Source organism: Sus scrofa, chromosome X, assembly GCF_054392235.1.
Source record: "Sus scrofa isolate SSC_HxYL_T2T_F1_AM1 chromosome X, Sscrofa_HxYL_maternal_Yorkshire_Landrace_v2.0, whole genome shotgun sequence".
NCBI lineage: Eukaryota > Metazoa > Chordata > Mammalia > Artiodactyla > Suidae > Sus > Sus scrofa.
In genome coordinates, this window is record NC_139401.1 from 136,093,729 (window position 1) to 136,116,031 (window position 22,303).

Here is a 22,303-nt window from a genome sequence, read left to right on the forward strand (position 1 = left end):
AAAGCCAGATTATAGGAAATTGAAGAATTAAAAGGAGATAAAGAAGCAGAGATAGTGTGTAGATGATGACTTGAAGAAATGGAGCAGTACTTAGAGCATGTTATAGAGTCATTTGAGGCTTTTAGGATCAAGGGATATAATGTATGAGAAAGTCATTTGGAAGTTATAATATGCTGCTACATATATGTTTGGAGAAATCCAGAAGGAAGATGGCTGAGGATACAACACTGGCAAGCACCTTCATTTTAGAGAGTGGAATGAAGATGAGATCCCAAGAGGAATTTGGCTCAAGAGACAGATAAGCACCTCTGTCTTATATGCTGTCCTTCATACCAAGGGCATTCCAAGAAGGAATTGGTGGATTCCCTGACCTCAAGTGCTTTATAGCTGCTATGTTTCACAAAATGTGGCCATGTGAATCACCTTCATCCAGACAGGCTTGGCTTAAATATGTATTCCAAGGCCCCACCTCAGAATCTGAATTTCAGGAGATGATACCAAGGATTTGAATTTTTTTTTTTCTTTTATGGCAGCCCCGTGGCACGTGGAGTTCCTGGGCCAGGGATCAGATCTGAGCTGCAGCTGTGACTTAAGCTGAAGTTGTGGCCACGCAGGTTCCTCAACCCACTGTGCTGGGCAGGGTATCGAACCTGTGTCCCAGTGCTGCCAAGATGCTTCTGATTCCATTGTGCCACAGTGGGAACTCCAGATTTGAATTTTTAAGAAGTGACTCTCACTCTACCACCCAAGATGACTCTGGCTGATTGAATGAAACTGAACATGTTAACAAATAACGTTAGGTTGAAGAGTTAGTTGAAGAATAAGACGACATTTGTTCTTTTATAAGATTATGCCTTTAATAGAAACAGGGCTGTTCTGTGGGAAAAAAATAATGCAGAGTCATAAACATGAGGGAAATACAGGCATACCTTGTTTTATTGTGCTTCACAGGTAGTAGTTTCGTGGCAACCCTTCTTCAGTTAAATCCGTTGGCACCATGTTTCCAACAGTATTTGCTCATTTCATGTCTCTGTGTCACATTTTAATAATTGTTGCAATAATTCAAACTTTTTCATTATACTTGTTATGATGGTCTGTGATGAGTGATCTCTGATGTTACTACCATGACTTGCTGAAGACTCAGATGATGGTTAGCATTTTTTAGCAATTATTTTTTAATTAAGGCAAGTACATTGTTTTTTATACATAATGCTTTTGCACACTTAATAGACTACAGTATAGTGTAAACATAACTTTTATATGCACTGGGAAACCAAAAAATTTGTGTGACTCGCTTTATTGTGATAGTTGCTTTATTATTATGGTGGTCTAGAACTGAACCTGCAGTATCTCCAAGGTATTACTGAATCTTAAACTCACGCTGTATTCTTTTAGAAATGTTTTGTTTATAATGGATCTTAGCATAACTTATAGGACCATTCCTCTCTTGTGGAAGATTTGGGTTATTTTCACTTCATTTCTGTAATGGATGATGCCTTTATAGTAGAGGCAGTGTACACTATGGGGATAAATTATGGGTTCTAGAACCATACTGCCTGGGTTTAAATCCCAACTTTTACCACCTACTAGCTCTGTAATTCTGGACAAATTATTTAAGTCGTCTATACTTCAGTTTCCTTATTTTAATGTAAATGTCATAGTAGTGTATAATTTCATTGATGTAAAGATTAAATAAGTTAATAATTATAAAGTGCTTAAAATGGCTCCTGGCACATAGTAAGTACTTAAGAAATATGAGCCATTATTAGGGTTAATTAGTGTATTTGTGAATCTAGAGTCTAATTTATGTTGAATTATTTCCCTAGGATAAATTTTCAGGATGGGATTACTTCATTAAAGGATGAAGACATTTTTATGTCCCTTTGCCACCTATAGTCCTTGCTTTTCAGGGGGTGATATCAGTTTGTGCTATACAATTTATAAATCCAGTGTATCAGTTTAATGTGTGTGTGTGTATGAATGTATCACATTACATTACATTGTATATACACACATATATAAAAAATAAATATGTATATATTTGGTTTGTCTCTGTATATGAACGTGGTATTAGTGTGGTTTAGGTTATAAGCTTGTAAAAGACTGTGACTTTAAGTCTGCTGTTTAGTCTGTTATATTTAACATCACAGTGCCTTGGTCAATACTGTCTCCAGGTGGATGTTGGTAAGTGATGGTTTGAAAGATTATGTCGAAGAAATATTCTAAGTCTAGTGTGTCTTTTTTCTTTTTGACAGATTGAAGCCATGGCCATTCTTTTTGCTGTTGTTGCCAGGGGAACCACTATCCTTGCCAAACATGCTTGGTGTGGAGGAAACTTCCTGGAGGTGACAGAGCAGATTCTGGCTAAGATACCTTCTGAAAATAACAAACTAACGTACTCACATGGCAAGTGAGTTCTGCTCTGTGTGGGTAGCGGGTGAAAGAAGTGAATTACATTATTATAATCAGAACAGTAGAAAACTAGAAAAACAAGCTTCTTGGTAGATAATTTGAATAAGCTTGACAGAACAGTAATTTTTATCAGCTTAGAAAACGTCTGGTTCTATTATTTTTTAATTTAACTAGAAATTATTTTATTCTGTCATCAAAGTGATGTTTTAAGGAAAGAAAGGGAAATGTTAAACATAAAAGTGACTTTGCTATAGAGCTCTTGGATATGTAAAACTCAATATAGTTAAGATAAATGATATTTTTTGTTCATTCTTTCGGTAAATATTTACTGAGTTCTTGACTATTGCCAGGCATTTTGCTTGGTGCTGGAGATACCTCATAGAAGTTATAGTTTAATGAAGGAGACAGTCAAATCCATAGATAATCACAGTAGAGGATAGAAGATACTGGATAAGGGGATGGTATTCCAGGTAGAAGGAATAGCTGGTAGAGAAGTATGGAGGCATGAGGTCATAAGGCATATTTAGCAAACTGCAGGTGGTTCTCTGTGACTGGTACCCAACGTGGTAAAATAAAAGCTACAGAGGTTGACAGAAGAGAATTCCTATAGGGCCTCATAGGCCTGATGAGGGATTGTGCTTTACCCTATGGGTATGAAGGCATTGAAGGTTTTCATCTGGGGTGTGACATGGTAGGGTTTTGCTTTAGAAAGATAATATTGTGGCTGGTTGGAGAATGAATTGGAAGGGGCATAGAAAGGAAATCTTAGTAATCATATTAAAATCTTCCTCCTTAGTACTTGCTCCTCAATTCTTTTTTTTTTTTTTTGTTTGTTTCTTTTTTGTTTTTTGTCTTTTTAGGGCTGCACCTGTGGCATATGGAGGTTCCCAGGCTAGGGGTCTAAAAGGAGCTATAGCTGCCAGCCTACGACAGAGCCACAGCAATGCCAGATCCGAGCTTCTGCGCCTGTGACCTACACCACAGCTCATGGCAACACCAGAGCCTTAACCCACTGAGCGAAGCAAGGGATCGAACCCGCAACCTCTTAGTTCCTAGTCGGATTTGTTTCCACTGTGACACGATAGGAACTTCCCTCCTCAATTCTTAAAAACACTTTTGCTACCTCACTCATCCTAATTTTCTTAGATTCTATCTCAGAAGGAGCTCCTTATTGTTTGCCAGGGCTACTCCTTGTATAACTTAGGATCTAGTCTGAGCTACTGTAAGAAAGAGACCCCAAAATACAATGTTAACTTAAATGAGCTAGCCCAGAGATGAATACTTAGGGACTGGTGGGGTGGCTGTGCCATTTCAAATTATTGCCTTCCAACTCTGACCAAAGCAGTTCCTTCAGTTCTTGTTACCACCCTGTTCTTGCCCAGTATTTTTAAAGGCAAAGCCCGGAAGTGGCCTGACATTCTCTTGTTTACTGCATAGTTATATACCAAACCTAGCTGGAATGGAGGCTAGGATTTGTCATTTCTAGCTGTGCAGCCATATGGTCAGCCAAAACTCTGTTACTCTGGAAGGAGTTACAGGATATTAGACATTGTGCAATCTTCCAGTGTACTCCTCTGGGCCACTAAAATATTTGGGTGTACTCTTCTTTACAAACACAGAACACATCTCCTCTCTGTAGGAGGTGGCCCCAAAGATTCATTTGATCACTGTGTCCAGCTCCAAGTCCAGAGAATCTTGGTGGTACACAATTTTTTCCATTACACCCAGAGGTGGCTCCTGTGGCCCATTGATCATAAACTAAAATACAAATCATATGATCTCCCTGTTTCACCAGCCCAACCCAGTAGACAATGGTGGAATAAGAAGAGCATCACAGAGTGGAAGTTGTAAATTCCATTTTAAAAAAGGGAAGAATAAGAAACACATAGAAGTACCTGCTTCCTAGCAATATTCTAACAAAACTACACCACAGCAATTTCAGAGACTCCTATTCTGGTCCAGGAGTGGTTAGTGGTTCTACTTTATTGGAGGAAATTCTTCATCTCTTCTCCTTTTGTTCTTCAGGAGGCTCTTTCTGGTCCATTATCCTCTCTGGCCACCTCCAAAATGAGTGTTGGAGAGTGTTTCATCTGTGAGAACTGTACAGGTTCAGGAAAGCACATGTAATCCTTTTAGAGGCGAGTAGGGCATATACCGTCCACTCACATTTTATCAGGCAGAACTTAGTCACATAGTCCTATCTAGCTACAAGGGAAGGTAGAATATGTAATCCAATGAAAATGTGGTTGTAGTGCAAGGAGACAGTGTTACCCATCTACTGTGTCTTTCTACCTGCAACCTGACCCAGTCCTATGGAGTAAGTCTCTATCTCTGAGTTGTTTTTTTCTTTCTAACCTGCTGCCTTGACTTTTTTCCTATATCATGTTCCATCAGCTAAGTCCAAAATATCTTTTATTACCGTGCATCAAAAGAAAAAGGTCCATTTTACTATATGACAATCATTTCTCCCTCAAATCTGACCTTCCTCTTGCTGTTTCTTTTTCTTTAATAGCATCACCAGTCATTCAGTTGGCTAAAACAGAATCATATTTGACTTCTTCACCAAATCCTTTCCATTCTCCAACAATAGTATTGTGTTCTCCTCTGTCCTCATTTGTCATAGTATTTGTTCAGGTATTCATTATTTCTCATTTCTAACTGATTTTTCTGCTCCTAGTTGCTCCCTCATTAAATCTGTATTTCACATTCCTATGATTACAATTTCTTGCTTAAAACCCATTGCTTTTAGAATAAAGCCCAAACTCGTCCTTCACAATTTTTGTCGATTCCTGACCTATTTATCTTTCTCTCTGTAGAAATCTTTGTCATTCTCTGACTTAATCTTTGTTATTTCAAGCTTTGGTGTGTATGTGTGTGTGTGTGTGTGTGTGTGTGTGTGTGTGTATTATATGTTTTTTATATATATATAAATATATATTATATATGTATTATTTTTTCCTTACATTCTATTCTCTAGCCATGTATATATATATTTCATGCTTTTGCAGCTTGGATTATCCTTTCCCACTTAGTCTCTCTGGTATATTTTTGCTCATTTTACAGGTACCAAATAAAATACTTTCTTAATCATTCTAATCTTTCTAAAAGGGCAGTTTTGGATCATGTCCCTTCTTTCAGCAGGTACTCCTTGCCCTTGGGGTAAAGTTCTTTAACGTGACTTGGAAGATTCTTCAAGATCTGCTCCTGTTCCCTTCTCTGGCCCTCTCTCTCTCATTATCTGAGCCCTCAATTTTGTTTTCTAGCCATACTCATTTATGTGCATTTCTAAGCTGGGTTCTTTCTCTCTTCCTAACCCTCTGCAATAGCTATTGCTTTTTAAAAATCTAAGTTTGTCTTCCTGAGCTTATACGTTTCCTCTTCTAGAAACTCCTGAACTCTAAAACTGGCCCAGGTGCCCCCTTTTTGTGTGTCTCCATGCCATCCTGTGTTTATTGTAGCACTTACATCATTGCGTTATAATTGCTATCTTTATTTATTTATTTTTTTGCCTCTGTCCCCTGACTGTAGGCTCCTCGATGGCAAGGACCATACCTCATTACCTTTTGTGGTTTTTGCACCAGGTTACTCCCAAGTGTGGTTTAAGATAAACACATTTTGTGGGGAAAATGATGACTTCCATTCTTGTACCTGTTGTGTTTGAGTTGTCTATGGTACATCCAGTTGGATATTTCTAGTAGACAGTAGTGTATATAGGCATGGAGCTCAGGAAATAAGTCAGATTTAGATTTGGGAATCATTATAATTGTAGTAGCTGAAAATAGATATTGACAACAAAACATGAGAGTGGATGCTGTACTCCAGAGTGTGTGTGTGAGAAAAGCAGGGGGTTGAGGATGCTGGAAAACATCAACTGAGAGGGGAAGAAACTACCACATAAGCCATGCAAGCCTGGCGTGAAGAAATCTAACAGAGAGAAAACACTTTCTAGAGGAAGGAAGTAGTCAACACTATCAAATATGTTAGAAAGAGCCACTGGATACGGCAGTGTGGAAATCATTGGTGGAATTGATGAACAATTTCAGAGTGTGGAGAAAGACATTTGGCTTGAGTTCCCATACTTTCTTGTAATTAATATCACGCTTTTATGTGAGCATTAATAATACAGTTCAACAAGTACTTTTGTCTATCTGCTTGCCCAGGATAGAAATCTGGGAAGCAAAATTGAGTTATCCCTGTGCATTACTTGCAGTGGCCAATCATCAAGTTGTCTTCTCTTATTTCTTTTCTGTACCTTCTTTTTCATTGCCTATAGTGCTTTAGTTTGTTTCCCTCATTGTTTCTTACCTGTTCTACTTCAGTAGTCTCCAATCTGGTCCTTCTTTTGGTCAGTTCTCCACACTCTAGCCAAACCATCCTTTTATATGGCAAATCTGATCACACTCTCCCAGGCTAAAACCCTTTGATGCTTTTCCATTGTTCTTAGGATAATGCATAGTGGGATTTGGAAGTCTTATACAACCTGGTATTTACTTACCTAAAAAGTTATTTGTGCAAGCAATTTTTTTCCCTTGCATTCTAAGACTCTAGTCATGTGAACTAATTTTTCTTTTTTTCTTTATAGGGCCTCACCTGTGGCATATGGAAGTTCCCAGACTAGGGGTCGAATCTGAGCTGCATCTGCAGCCTACACCACAGCTCACAGCAATGCCAGATCATTAACCCACTGAGCAAGGCCATGGATCGAACCCACATCCTCATGGATACTAGTTGGGTTCTTAACCCACTGAGCCACAATGGGAACTCCTAATTTTACTTTTTAAACCCCTTATATGCTCTTTTATCCCAGAGCCCTTAAGCTTGCATATTGGTCTCTCAATGTGGAACATTCTTCACTTGTTCTTCATTTTGCCATTTCTTACTTATTCTTCAGGACTTAGCTCAGACATCACTTGCTCCAGGATGTCTTCCTGTTACTCTTTGCCATACTCTTTTAGGTGTCTCCTGTATATCTCCAAAGTACCATGTACTGCCTTTAACTCCTCATCATCGTGCTTTCCATGCTGTCCCATAATTCCCTGCACTTTGATCTCTGTGAAGGCAGGGACTGATGGTTTTGCTTATTTGTATCCTCAGCACCTTGCCCAGTAGCTGGCTCAAAGTAGATAAATAAACATTGTTGTTAAATTTTTGGTAGAAAAAGTGTTGTGAGATCTTAGAAGGCAAGGAAGACTGACCCATTTAGGGGTTAATCTTAATTATGTGTTCCTCAGATATGATCTCTTGTTCAAACCTTAAGAGTCCAGTTATTCTTTTGCACGATATTGTTTTAATGGTAATGTGCATAATGCACTGTGTAGTTAGGGTAGAGACCTTGTTTTAGTTTCTTATTTCTGTCCATTTGATTTGAAAGAAACAGGTGTATAGGGGAGAGGGAGAAGAGACAGTATCTATAAACAGCATGATCACATTGGCAGTACTAAAATTTCTTATACATAGAAGATAGAAATAAAAAAGATATTGCTCATAACCACAGTAAGTTTTATATCTTTTATTCTGCAGTTATTTGTTTCATTACATCTGCCAAGACAGGATTGTATATCTTTGTATCACTGATGATGTAAGTAACTGATGAAGACATGTTGCTATTTAACTATGTGAAGTGTTAATAGAGTCAGTTCTTAATTATCTCTGTCTATGATAGGTAAAGGTAATGTGAACTGTCTGTGGCTGGAAATTTTTTCCCATACTTTGCATTTATCATATAGAGCAGCAGATCACAAGAAAAGCTGATATTTGGGCATATGCAGATCAGCTTGGTTTGTAGAGTTTTAGCTTAACCTCTTACAACTTCTATATTTATCCTATTGTGTAGTGAGAGTTGATGTTCATAATTATCCTTTGATATCAAATCCTCTCGAAATTTATTTATCTGAAATAAAATAGATCATTTCACTCCTCCCATCAGTTGTTAGTGAAATTTTTAATGTATGTGGACTTTGGGAAAACAAAATCACAGTGCATTATGATCATCTTTGTAAGCCCATAGTTCACATGAGTAGGTTGTTTTTTGAGTGTTTGTAGGTTCTAGATGCAAAATGCCCAATAATTTAATGTTATAAATGCCCTTTCTCTTCTCTGCAGTTGTAATGTTGGCTTCTTCCTGGACACATTCCTCTCATGGTTGCATGGAGCCACATGTTTATTTATTTGTGTCCAGAAAAGAGGAGTTGTGTCTTCTCAAGTCTCTAATTGTAGGAATAAGAAAACTTCCCAGAAGCATTCTTTACTCTGCCCCCACTTTCATAGTGGACTTCTTTTCATGCCTTACTGGCTAGGACTAGGTTATGTACTTATTTCTCAGTTGACGTGAAATTGGCATGATTGCCATAGGTCAGGGTTCTTACCGTTTATTGTGTCACAGACCCCTTTGGCACTCAAGGGCCCCTCCAAGAATTTTTTTAAATGTATGAAATAAAATACATGGTTATAAACAAAACCAATTATATTGAAATACAGTAATCAAAACATTTAAAATATTGATCTAGTAATTATATGCTTCTTTACAAATTCATTAAATAACAAGATCTAGTCATGGATCTAAATAAAAATAATTTTGAAGTGTCAGTGAGTATAAACAATATTTTGAGAAATGTCTGTAATTGATGGTATATGAAAAAAAACTTCTCTTGGTGACAGAATCACAGGTACTATTTAATACTACTCTGGTTTGTTGCTGTATTCACAATCAAAATTTAAGTTAAAGATTGATGAAGATAATGATGAGATTTTTTTTTCTATCCAAGTACATAGGCCCCTTGAATTTGAACTCTTGAGCCCAGTTTAAGAACCCTTGGCTTAGACTAATCATTTTAGGTGAATTGAGGATGAGTGTCAACCACAGTGATTATCACAGTGATTTTTATTCCCTGGTTTCATTGTATCTTCTAAAATTATTTCAAAAATAAAGCTATATCTGAAATGACTGATGTGAAAGTGCTTGGAATGAGACATAACACTAAATTTGGGAAGGTCAGAGCTGAGTCTGTATTTTTTTGAGATATATATATATATATGTATATTACACACCCATACACACTTTTTGACTGTCTGGGACTAGACAAGAGTATTTACCAGCACTATTAAAAATCAATTTAAATGTTGTATCAATAGTATTATCTTTGTGTTTTAAAGACTTTACTATTATTATGGATTTCTTAAGCATCTTCTTGTGCTGGGCTTTCTAATAGATCCTGTGAAAGATATGGATGGAGTAAAACCCAATTCCTACTCTCAAGAAGCTAACCTAGATACTGTTATCTTAGTTGGCAATAATCAAATTTATTTGGATTAGACTCTGAGCTCTTTCATTTACCAGTTGTTTCCCCACTGGAAAGTTAATTACCTTTTCAGAGTTTTTGTTTCTTTACCTATAAAATGAGGTCGCTTCCTCCTTGTAGAATCATTGTTCTAAATGTTAGCTCTTCTTATGGTTGTTAGTCATCCATATCATCTTTGTTTACTTTTAATGTGGACTTTGTGTTGATGTCTTTTGAGGATTTTGAACGTTCACGAGCCTTTAACTTTCTGAATGAGATAAAGAAGAGGTTCCAGACTACATATGGTTCAAGAGCACAGACGGCACTCCCATATGCCATGAATAGTGAGTTCTCAAGTGTCTTGGCTGCACAACTGGTAAGATCTTTCTCAGGATATAGTGTTTGAGTCATATCTTCCTTATTCCTTTATAAAACGCCATGAATATAGGGGACCCTGATCTGCAATGTATTTTTCTGATTATGTTATTATATGCCAAATAGGAAAACTTCCCTGATTTAAAAAATATATATATGACAAGATGGGACAAATTAAGGATGGAAAGCTAAAAATTGGTGATATTCTCTATAAATGGTGGTCAGAGTATCTCAGGGTTGGGAAGGACATTAAAGATCATATACTTCAACTACTCATTTAATGTATAAATCTACTCAACATGCCAAATGGCCTCTTAACATATACATTAACCTTCTACCCACCCCCATGAGGAAAATTTAATTTTTGAATAGCTCAATTAGTCATTTGAAAGTCTGTTCATCTGTATGAATACTTAATTGTCAGATTAGTGAAGTCGTACATATGTATAGACCTGTGAAATACTACCGTTTTCAAGATACAAAACATCTCCATGACCCTAAAAGATCCCTAGGTCCCTTTGCAGTCATTTCCTTCCTCCACAGTCTGCCTGAGGCAACCACTGCTCTATTTTCTGTCACCATAAATTAGTTTTGTCTTTTCCAGAATTTCCTATAAATGGAATAATATACACTCTTTTGTATCTTGTCTTGCTTAGTGTAAGGTTTTTGATATTCATCGATGTTGTGTAAATTAGTAGTTTCCTTTTTTGCTGAGTAGTAGTGTATGCATATACTACAATTTATCCATTTATCTGCTGCTGGATAACTTTACAGTTTTCAGCTATCACAAAGCTGTTATCAAAATCCATATACAAGTCTTTGTGCAGACATGTTTTTAATTTCTCTTTGATAAATACCTAGGGATGGAATTGCTAGGTCATATGCTGAATGATGGTTTAATTTTATAATTTATCATCAAACTTTTTTCCAAAGTGGTTGTACCATTTACATTCCCACTAGCATTTTCAATGTTTCTGCATCCTTGCCAATACTTGTTATGGTCTGTATTTTTAATTTAATTCATTCTAGTGGATGTGTAATATCTCATTGTGGTCTTGATATGTATTTCCCTAATGATGTTGAGACCTTAAAAAATGCTTACCTTTTATCCATGAAATTATTTGAGTGCAGAGACATAACTTTTTATCTATGATGGTGTTGTGAATGAGAAAAAAAGAGACTTACTGTAACTGAATACTTTCCTTTTAATGTCTCCTGTGAGTGTTCTTTTTAATACCCTTTATGAGTATTACATCTCTAAATATGCGTCCTGTGGGGATGAAGTTCCTTTAAATAGTTATAAATCATTATTATTCAATCAGTTGGTTTGTTTCATATTTCCATTAGGAAACATTCATATATGTCAAACTATGTAAGACATCACCAACAAAATATATACTGATGCACATTTGAAAGTAAGTAAGGTCAGAGAGTTCCTGTTGCGGTGCAGTGGAACTGAATCCAACTAGTATCCGTGAGGATGTAGGTTCAATCCCTGTCGTTGCTCAGTGGATTGGGGATCCGGTGTTGCCAGAGCTGTGGTGTAGGTTGCAGACATGGCTTGGATCCCGAATTGCTGTGGCTGTGGTGTAGGCCGGCAGCTGTAGCTCTGATTCAACCCCCAGCCTGGGAACTTCCATATGCTGCAGGTGCAGCCATAAAATGCAAAAAAAAAAAAAAAAAAAAAAGATAGTAAGATCAGGTTGGTGGCTAAGATGGCGGAGTAGGAAGACCCTAAGCTCACTTGCTCCCATGGGCACAATAAATTACAACTGTTTCCAGAGCAACTATTGCTGAGAAAGACCAGAAGACTAACAGAAAAGATCTTCTACAGCTAAAGATATAAAGAGGGAAGCACAATGAGACCAGTAGGAAGGGTGGAGATGGCAGTATAATCAAGACCCATACCCAAGTGGGCCACCCACCAATGGGAGGGTAATTACAATGGTAGAGGTTCTGCCCAAGGAGTGAGGGTTCTGAGCCCCACCTAAGGCTCCCCAGCCCAGGCGTCCTGCACCAGGAAGACAAACCGCCAAAACATTTGGCTTTGAAGGTGCTTGTTTTGAGGAGAGCCAGAGAGCTGGTAGAAATAGAGAATCTGCTCTTAAAGGGTGATCACAAAGATCTCACGTGCCATGGAACCCAGGGCAGAAGCAGTCATTTGAAAGAAGCCTGGATCAGACTTACCTGCTGATTGATCTTACAGTGTCTCCCAGAGAGGCAGGAGGCTGCTGGAGCTAACCCTGGGGACATAGATTCTGGTGACAGCTATTTGGGGGAGTCCAGTCTACCACAAGGACACTGGTGTTGGCAAGCAACATTTTGGAATCTTCCCTCTAGCATATTGACAGGACCTTGCCCTACCCACCAGCCTGTCCACACCAATACTGGGACACCTTAAACAAAGCAACTGTGGGCACAGACACAGCCCCACTCACCAGCGGGCTGGCTGCCTTAGGAGCCCCTGAGCCTAGAGACACTCCAGGACCTTGCCCTGCCCAACAGAGGGCCCAGGACCTGGCCCTGTACACCAGTGTCCCTGCACTAGGCCTGGAACCCCCAGGCCCTGTGGCCAGAGGCCCTGGGACCTACCTCCATCCAGCTATAGGCCAGCATTAGCCCTAGGACCAGCCTCACCCACCAGTGGGCAGGTACCAGCCCCAGAACCTCTGGGCCCTAGCTCTACTCATGAGTAGGCTGACACATCAACACTGGTACCTCCAGAGTCCTGCAACCAGAGACCCCAGGAGACCTTCTCCCTACCACTGAGCTAGCAGTAGCCACGGCATCTCCTGGGCCTTGGCCCTACTGACTAGCATGCCAGTACCAGTTCTAGATACCCAGGCCCTATGGCCAGAGACCCCCAGGACCCCCTGGGAACTGGCCCTGCCCACCAGTAGACCAACACCAGCTGTGGGACACCTTGCATCCCTCAGCCAGCCACCCCAGGATCTGACCTCACCCACCAGTAGCCAAACACCAGCTTTGAGACACCCCAGACTCTCCAGCCAGCCATGTCAGAAACTAGCTCCACCCACCAGCAGGCCAGTACTAGCTTCAGGACCCCCAGAGACCCTGGAATTCCTTGGGCTCTACAGCCAGCTGCCTAGTGACCCAGCCGTGCCCATCAGCAGCTGGTAGCTTCTGCACAAGGCAGGGTCTGGCAATCAACCAGAGCAGGGACCAGCCATGCCTACCAGGCTGTTCACAGTAGTCAGCCAGCTATAATAGGAGACACCCACACAGCCCATGTATGAGGCATTCCTGGAGCATTTAGCTCTGGTGACCAGAGAAGTACACTGCTGGGGCTCATAGGATGTCTCCTAGAAAAGACCATTCTTTAAGGTTGGGAAATGTAACCAACTTACCAAGTACATAAAAATTAAAAAAGGAAATTCGGCAAAATGAGGAGGCAGAGAAACATGCTCCAAATGAAGGAACAAGATAAATCCCAGAAGAAGAGCTAAGTGAAGTAGAGATAAGCAGTGTACCCAATAAAGAGCTCAAGGTAGTGATCACAAAGGTAATCAAAGAACCCAGTAAATGATTGGATAAACAGAGTGAGAAGTTAGAAATTTTAGCCAAGAGTTAGAAATATAAAAATGACCAAACAGAAGACAGTATTCTTTAGTTATTGAAGAATACAATAACTAAAATAAAAAATACACTAGAAGGAATCAGCAGTGGATTGAATAATACAGAAGAATGGATCAGTGAGCTGGAAGACAAGAAAAGAATGGAAAGAAACAAGGACAGTTTAAGAAACCTCTGAAACAGCATCACATGTACTAACATTTTCATGATATGGGTCCCAGAAGTAGAAGAAAAAGAGAGAGTGGCAGAGAACATATTTGAAAACGTAAGAGCTGAAAACTTTCTTAACCTGGGAAAAGAAAGAGACATCCAGGTCTAGGAAGCACAGAGTCCCAAACTGGATCAACCCAAAGAGGACCACACCAAGACACATTGTAATTAAAATGGTAACAATTAAAGACAGAATATTTAAAGCAGTTAGGGAAAACTAAACTGTTATGTACAGGGCCCACTATCAACTGACTTTTCAGCAGAAACCCTGCAGACCAGAAGGGAGTGGCATGATATATTTAAAGTGATGAAGAAAAAAAAAAACGTATAACCAAGAATCCTCAGCAAAATTTTAATTCGTATTTGATGGAAAAATCAAATGTTTTACACACATGCAAATGCTAAGAGTTCAGGAGTTCCCTGGTGGCTCAGTAGGTTAAGGATCCAGCATTGTCATTGCTGTGGCTCTGGTTGCTCCTGTGGCTCAGGTTCGATCCCTGCTGAAACTTCCAAATACTCCTACCCCAAAAAGCTAAGAGTTCAGCACCGCAAAACCAGCTTTATAGGAAATGATAAAGGGGATTCTCCAAGCAAAAAAGAAAAGGCCACAAGAGGAAGTATGAAAATTATGGAAGGAAAATATGATTGGCAAAGGCAAATATACAGTAAAGGTAGTAAATCAGCCACATATAAAGCTTGTAGGAAGATTAAAAGAAAAAGGAGTAAAACCACCTATGTCAACAATAAGGGATATCCAAAAGAAAAAGATGAAAATACAATATCAAAACACTAAATGTGGGGAGTAAAAATGCAGGGTTGTTAAAATGCATCTGAACTTAGGAGATGAAAAATTTAAGATAAATACATATGTTTATATAAAAATTGCCACATATAAACCTTGCGGTAACCACAAACCAAAAATCTATACTAGATACACATAAAAGGGAAAGGAATCCAAACATGACACTAAAGACACTCATAAAATCACCAGGCAAGAGAACAAACTATCTAGGAATAAAACTACCTAAAGAGGCAAAAGACCTGTACTATGAGAACTACAAGATGCTGATGAAAGAAATCAAAGATGACACAAACAGAAGGAAAGATATACCAAGTTCTTGGATTGGAAGAATCAATATTGTCAAAATTGCTCTACTGCCCAAGGCAATCTACAGATTCAGTGCAATCCCTGTTAAACTACCAATGGCATGATTCACAGAACTAGAGCAAAATTTCTTAAATTTATATGGAAACACAAAAAACCTCCAATAGCCAAAGCACTCTTGAGAAAGAAAACTGGAACTAGAGGAATCAGGCTCTCTGACTTCAGACTATAGTATAAATCTGCAGTTATCAAAACAGTATGGTATTGGCACCAAAACAGAAATATAGATTAATAGAACAGGATAGAAAGCCCAGAGATAAACCCCTGCACCTATGCTCAATTAATCTATGCCAAAAGAGGCAGGAATATACAGTGGGAAAAAAAGAGCCTCTTCAGTAAACGGCATTGGGAACTGGTCAGCTACATGTAAAAGAATCAAATTGGACTACTTTCTCACATCATGCACAAAAATAAATTCAAAGTGAATTAAAGGAGTTCCCATTGTGGCTCAGAGGTAACAAACCCGACTAGGATCCATGAGGACACGGGTTTGATCCCTGGCCTCACTCGGTGGGTTAAGAATCTGGCATTGCCATGAGCTATGGTGTAGGCTGCAGACGCAGCTCAGGTCCCATGTTGCTGTGGCTGTGGTGTAGGCTGGCAGCTGCAGCTCCGATTCAACCCTTAGCCTGGAAACTTCCATATGTCGTGGGTGCGGCCCTAAAAAGACAAAAAACAAAACAAACAAACAAACAAACAAAAAATCAGAAACAATTAAAGACTTAATTGCAAGATCTAAAACCGTAAATCCTCTAGGAGAAAACAAAGGCAATGTGCTCTTTGACATCAGTTTTAATAATGTTTTTTTTTTTTTGGATATGTCTCCTCAAGCAGGGAAAACAAAAGTGAAAATAAATGGGACTACATCAAACTGAAAAGCTTTTACAGTAGCTTAAAATGAAAAGGCTGCTGATGAAATGGGAGAACATGTATGCAAACAATATATCTAATAAGGGGTTAATATCCAAAATATACAAAGAACTGATATAACTTCAACATCTGAAAAACAAACCTATTAAAAAATGAGTAGAGGAGCTGAATAGATAGCTTTCGAAAGAAGACGTACAGATGGCCAACAGGCACATGATAAGATGTTCAACATTGCTAATCATCAAGGAAATCTAAACCACAATGAGATATCATCTCACACTTGTCAGAATGGTATTATAAAAAAGACAATAAATAGCAAGTATTGGTGAGGATGTGGAGAATAGGGAGCCCTTGTGCACTGTTGGTGGGAATGTAAATGGGTGCAGTCCTTATGGAAAACAATATGAAGTTTCCTCTAAAAATTAAAAATAGTGCTACCATATCATAAATTCCACCCCTGAGTATTTATCCAAAGAAAATGAAAGCACTAATTAGAAAAGATACATGTACCCACTATGTTAACTGCATGATTATTTACAATAGCCAAGATATGGAAGCAACACAAATGTCCATCAATGGATGAATGGATAAAGAAGATGTGTGTGTGTGTGTACATACATACATACATATATATGTATAAACAATGGAATATTATTCCATTGTCATTTGCAACTGCATGGATGGATCTAGAGGGTATCATGCTTAGTAAAATAACTCAGAAAAAGACAAATGCTGTGATTTTACTTACATGTAGAATCTAAAAAATAAAACAAATGAACAAACAGCAAAAATGAACAGAGTTATAGATGTATAAATACATGGTTCCCAGAGGGATGAGGGTTGGGGGTAGGAAAGAAATAGGTGAAGGATTTTAAAAGTTACAAACTTCTAGTTGCAATATAAATGAGTCACAGGTATGAAACATACAATGTTGAGAATAGAGTTATAACTATGTACTATATTTGAATTATGACATAATAACTGTTGTTTTGAAATGTATAGAAATATCCAATCACTAGTGTAACAGGAACTAACATTGTGTTATAGGTCAATTATATTTCAAAAACAACCTCATAGAGAAAGAGATCAGGGAGTTCCCATTGTGGTGCAGTGGGTTAAGAACCCAACTACAGCACCTTGGGTTGCTCTGGGGGCTCGGGTTTGATCCCTGGCCTGGCGCAGTGGGTTAAAGGATCCAGCGTTGCTGCAGCTGTGGCATAGGTTCCAGCTGTGGCTTGGACTCAGTCTCTGGATGGGGAACTTCCATATGCCATGGGTGCAGCCATAAAATTAAAAAAAAAAAAAAGATCAGATTTGTGGTTACCAGAGGCGGGGTTTTGGGTAAGGGAAATTGGATGAAAGCAGTCAGAAAGTACAAGCTTCCAGTTATAAGTACTAGGTATGTAATGTACTACATAATAAGTACAATTAACAGTGCCTTATGATATATCTGAAAGTTAAGAGAATAAATCCTAAGAGTTAAAAAAAGGTAAATATGGTTAGCTGGCAGCAAAACTTTTAACTTAGCCTGTATGTCTTTTGCTCTAGATCTGTATGTGAACTTCTAAACAAATCTGTGCCTACATCCTTCATTATAAATGAAGATAATAATAATGGCATTTTTATCACAGTTTTTGCATGGATTAAATAATATCCCATATTTGAAGCATTTAGCCCAGTAAAGTAACTGGAATATTGTGTATTAATCAGTCCATAATTGTTTGCTATAGATAATAATTTAAAAATAGGGAGTTCCCCATGTAGCTCAGTGGTTACAAACCTGATTAGTATCCATGAAGATGCAGGTTTGATCCCTGGCCTCACTCAGTGGGTTAGTGGGTTAAGGATCCGCCGTTGCTGTGAGCTGTGGTGTAGGTTGCAGATGTGGCTCAGATCCTGCATTGATGTGGCTGTGGCACAGGCCGGCAACTGCAGCTCTGATTTGACCACTAGCCTGAGAACTTCCACATGCCGTGGGTGTGGCCCTAAAAAGCAAACACTGTCATTGGTGTCTTACATTTCTAGATTCTGTAAGAATCCAATGAATATAGGATGCATACTCTGTTCCAAACAGATACAAGAATAGATGCTCAGAAACTTGGCCAGGCCCTGCCTCATTATATCTAAGAAATGGGGGGAAATCTAGGGTGCCCTTTCCCTGTCCTGTTCCCCCTGCCACCAGCTATAGTCTTTTTTCTTCCTTGTCTGAGCATCGATTATATATAATACCCTATTTCTGCCTCACTAGTATCAGGTATTTATTTCATTTAAAATAAGGAGATCTCTTTATACTATAACACTTATATTACATGTTAGCAATTTTTATGCTTGCCTATATTTTTTCCTAGGTCTGTTATCAATTTTTGAATGATGTGACGTCTATCTTTTGTGTCAATAAAGACAATTTTACACCATTCCTCAATGTCATTCCTCTTCTTTTTGTTTTCGTATTGTAAATAATGTCTGGGTATTAGAAGTTAAACCGTTTTTGTTTTGTTTTGTTTTGTTTTAATAGAAGCATCACTCCGAGAATAAGGGCCTAGACAAAGTGATGGAGACTCAAGCTCAAGTGGATGAACTGAAAGGAATCATGGTCAGAAACATAGGTATGTTTCATGGCATAGTCTGCATAACACATGTGGGCAAAAATAATAATAGATTACTTGATTGGGGTCAAATTATTCTAGAGAGGCTGAAACAGCATTTCCTTATTCTTGCTATTGGAAGCTGTCAGCTGAGATACAGATATTACTTATCTGTAATCCTGGCTGCTGTATGAATGATTTCTTTTTAGCACTTCTAACTATTCTTCATTCTAAATTTGTTTGCTTAGCAAGGCTAATTCCTGAGACCCTTAAACAGTTCGGCAGTTTAGAATAATTGAGTCAGTTTTGGCTGGAAATACCCAGATAGCTGATATTATCAGTTTAGATACTTAAAGCATAGCTATTTGGCCTCCTTAGAAAGTTTGTAGCTCTTGACTGAGAGAAATAATTGGACCCCAAACCTGACTGTTGTATTCTTGAAAAGAATGAAATATAGGAGTTTCCATCGTGGCTCGGTGGGTTGGAGATATGGCATTGCTGCAAGCTGCAGCATAGGTCGCAGGTGTGGCTCGGATCCAGTGTTGCTGTGGCCATGGCATAGGCCAGCAGCTGCAGCTCTGATTTGACCCTTAGCCTGGGAACTTCCATATGCCACAGGTGTAACCATAAAAAGAAAAAAAAAAGAATGAACTATAATGTAGATTCCATTGGCCTGTGTTTTGTCAAGAACCTATTTAGCACATTAATCTGGAGAAATGCATCAAAGTTTATTATTTAATTGATTATAACAATGGTATTTAGATTTAGGATGATACTAATATTTTAAAAGCACTGGTTCTCACAATGTAGTCCCTGGGCCAGCAGCATCAGAATCCTCTGGGAACCTGTCAGAAATGCAAATTTTCAGGCCACACACCAGGCCTGTTGAGTCAGCAACTCTTGTGGTGAGGCCCAGCAATCTGTGTTTTCACACATCCTTCAGTTATACTCGAGTCGTAGAACCACTCTTAAATATATCTTCTAAGAGGAATGTCTTGCAGACAATAAATTCTTTTATAAAATTGAACTAAAATGAGTATATAAATGCTTTACAAAATATTTAACTGAGACATAATTTCATAAATATTTACTTATAATTTTGAATTTACTGTTTGAATTACTTTTACATTTATTATTTGAACAGTTAAAATTATGAAAAGACATTTTAAAAATTTACTCTTTGTCGCACCGTCCCAAAGATTCGTTTCCATTTTTGTTCCTTTAATTTTTATTCACATGTATACCCAATCAAAAATCATTCAGTTTTGTGGAGACAATATAATAATCAAGATTTGGAGTCTTACATGCCTGAGTTTGAGTCCTGATTTCACTTCCTTCCTGCCGTTAGGCCTTGATCAATCCTCTAACCCTTCTGACCTTTATTCCTTAATCTGTAACAAGGAGATAATAGAACCTAAGGTTACCAGGATAAAAGAAGTGATAAATGTAAAACACTTCCTTCATACAGTGCCTGGTGTATAGTAAGAGCTGAATGATTGTTAGCTGTTGTTAGTCTACTTTATGCTCATATAGTATTTCTTGAGTTATATCACGTTACCAATTATATCCTTATTTTTGTCACTGGTTCTCAAGAGCAGTATTACTCAAGAGTGCTGTTTTATAACCAGATAAGGAGCTTGCTCCAGAATATAAATGAATGCTGAGCTTCTTTCATTGAGAGCATCTTGCTATGAAAATGTCAATTGAATTGAACAGTGTACCTGGAAGCTCATTTGAGCAGTAGCACACACTCTTAGGTAACACTGATTTAGAGGTTTGTGTCATAGTAATAGTACTATTATGAATGTTTTTGCGCCTATTTTTCTTATTTTCTTGAGATGAATTCCCAAAAGTGGGATTAGTAATCAAAAGCTGGAAACATCTTTTCATTTTTAATATGTATGTCTCTTTGTTATTTGAAGTGAGTTCCTTGTATTGATTTTCGTCTTAATGATATGTCTAGATGCAGACTAGAGAACTTATTGAAAAACTGCTAATATTTTTCTCTTGTTTTGGTCACCAAATATATTTCTTTTGCCTGAAAGTAGAAGCAGCCAACTACTACAATATTATTTATTGCAGATGAATAAAGTTCCAGAAATGAACCTTTTAAATCAACTCCTCTTAAATGACTTATTTTTAGAATTACAGAAATAGCAAATTAAAAATGTAGCAAAAACATTTCTAGTTATCTCTTTTGACTTTTTATACAATAAACAGCTTTATTGAGATATAATTCATATACTTTTTATAAAATAAACAGCTTTATTAAGAGATATAAATCATATACCATACAATTCACCCATTTAAAGTATGCAATCCAGTAGTTTTTATAATATCCATGAATTGTGTGTGCATCACCACAGTCAACATTACCCCCCAAAGAAATTCTGTATACATTTATAGTCACTCCTCTTTTCCCCTCAACCTCCAGACCTAAGCAGCAATTAATCTTTCTCTCTGTATAGATTTGCTTGTTCTGGGCATTTCATAGAAATGCAGTTGTGTAAAATTTTGTGTAAAATTGAGGTATTTTGAAATATATAGTAGTTTTTGACTATAGTTAGTTTGCTGCACATTAGATTTCTAGAATTTATTAATCTTCCAGTTGCAAGTTTGTAGCCGTTCACAATTCCTCTACCTCCCAGCCCTCGGTAACCACCATTCTACTCTGGTTCTACAAGGTCCACATTTTTTGATTCCACATATAAGTAATGTCATATAGTATTTGTCTTTTTTTGACTGGCTTATCTCACTGAGCCATGGTGCCCTCAAGACCTATCCATGTTGTTGCAAATGACAAGATTTACATCTTTCTCATCTCTCAGTAGTATTCCATATCTATCTATCTATCTATCTATCTATCTATCTATCTATCATCTATCTATCTATCTATATCTAATCTTCTTTATCCGTTGATGGATACTTAGCTTGTTTCCATATCTTTACTGTTGTGAGTAATGCTGCAGTAAACATGGGAGTACATATGTTCTTTCAGTATTCTCCTTTCATTTCCTTTAGGTATGTGCCCAAAAATGGAATTGCTTGATCATGTGGTAGTTGTGTTTTTAATTTTTTGTGGAACCACCATTCTGCTTTTTATAGTGATTGAACCAATTTACATTCCCATCAGGAGTGCATAACAGTTCCCTTTTCTCCATATGCTCACCAACACTATCTCTTGTCTTTTTGATGATGGCAATTCTAAGTGGTAAGAGGTTAATACCTCATTGTGGTTTTTATTTGCATGTTCCTTATGATCAGTGATGTTGAGTATCTTTTCAGGTACATACTGGCCATTTGTATATCTTCTTTGGAAAAATTCCATTCAGTTCCAATGCTCATTTTTAATCAGATTGTTTGGTTTTTGTTATTGAGTTAGATGAACTCTTTATATATTCTGGATGATAATCCCATATCTAGTATATGGTTTGTAAATATTTTCTGCCATTCTGTAGGTTTCATTTTCATTTTGTTGATTGTTTCCTTTTCTGTGCAGAAGCTTTTAGTTTGCTGTAGTCCAACTTGTTGACTTTTGCTTTTGTTGCCTGTGTGTTTGTTGTCATATCCTACATATCACTGCAAAGACAAATGTCAGGAACTTTCTTTCCTATATTTCCTTCTGAGTGTTTATTGGTTTCAAGTTTTACATTTAAGTCTTTAATCCATTTGAAGTTAATTTTCAAGTGATGTATATAGGGGTTCAGTTTCAATTTTCTGCATGTGGTTTTCCAAAGACCATTTGTTGAAGAGCCTATCCTTTCCCTGTTGAGTGTTCTTGACTACCTTGTCAAATCTTAATTGACCGTATATAT

The 22,303-nt window shown here is 37.8% G+C and overlaps 1 protein-coding gene across 3 annotated transcripts in view; it reads left to right on the forward strand.

The window, feature by feature from the left end:
- The window catches only part of VAMP7 (vesicle associated membrane protein 7), a 53,944-nt gene that overhangs the window by 5,944 nt on the left and 25,697 nt on the right, over positions 1–22,303 (forward strand). For all 3 annotated transcript variants that reach the window (XR_014834578.1, XM_021079480.2, NM_001243593.1), the window contains 4 exon segments: positions 2,256–2,410; positions 7,933–7,990; positions 9,928–10,065; positions 18,419–18,509. Coding sequence is in view for 2 of the 3 variants with exons in the window: in XM_021079480.2 (XP_020935139.1) it covers positions 2,265–2,410; positions 7,933–7,990; positions 9,928–10,065; positions 18,419–18,509 (433 nt within the window). In the remaining variant the exon portion in view is untranslated.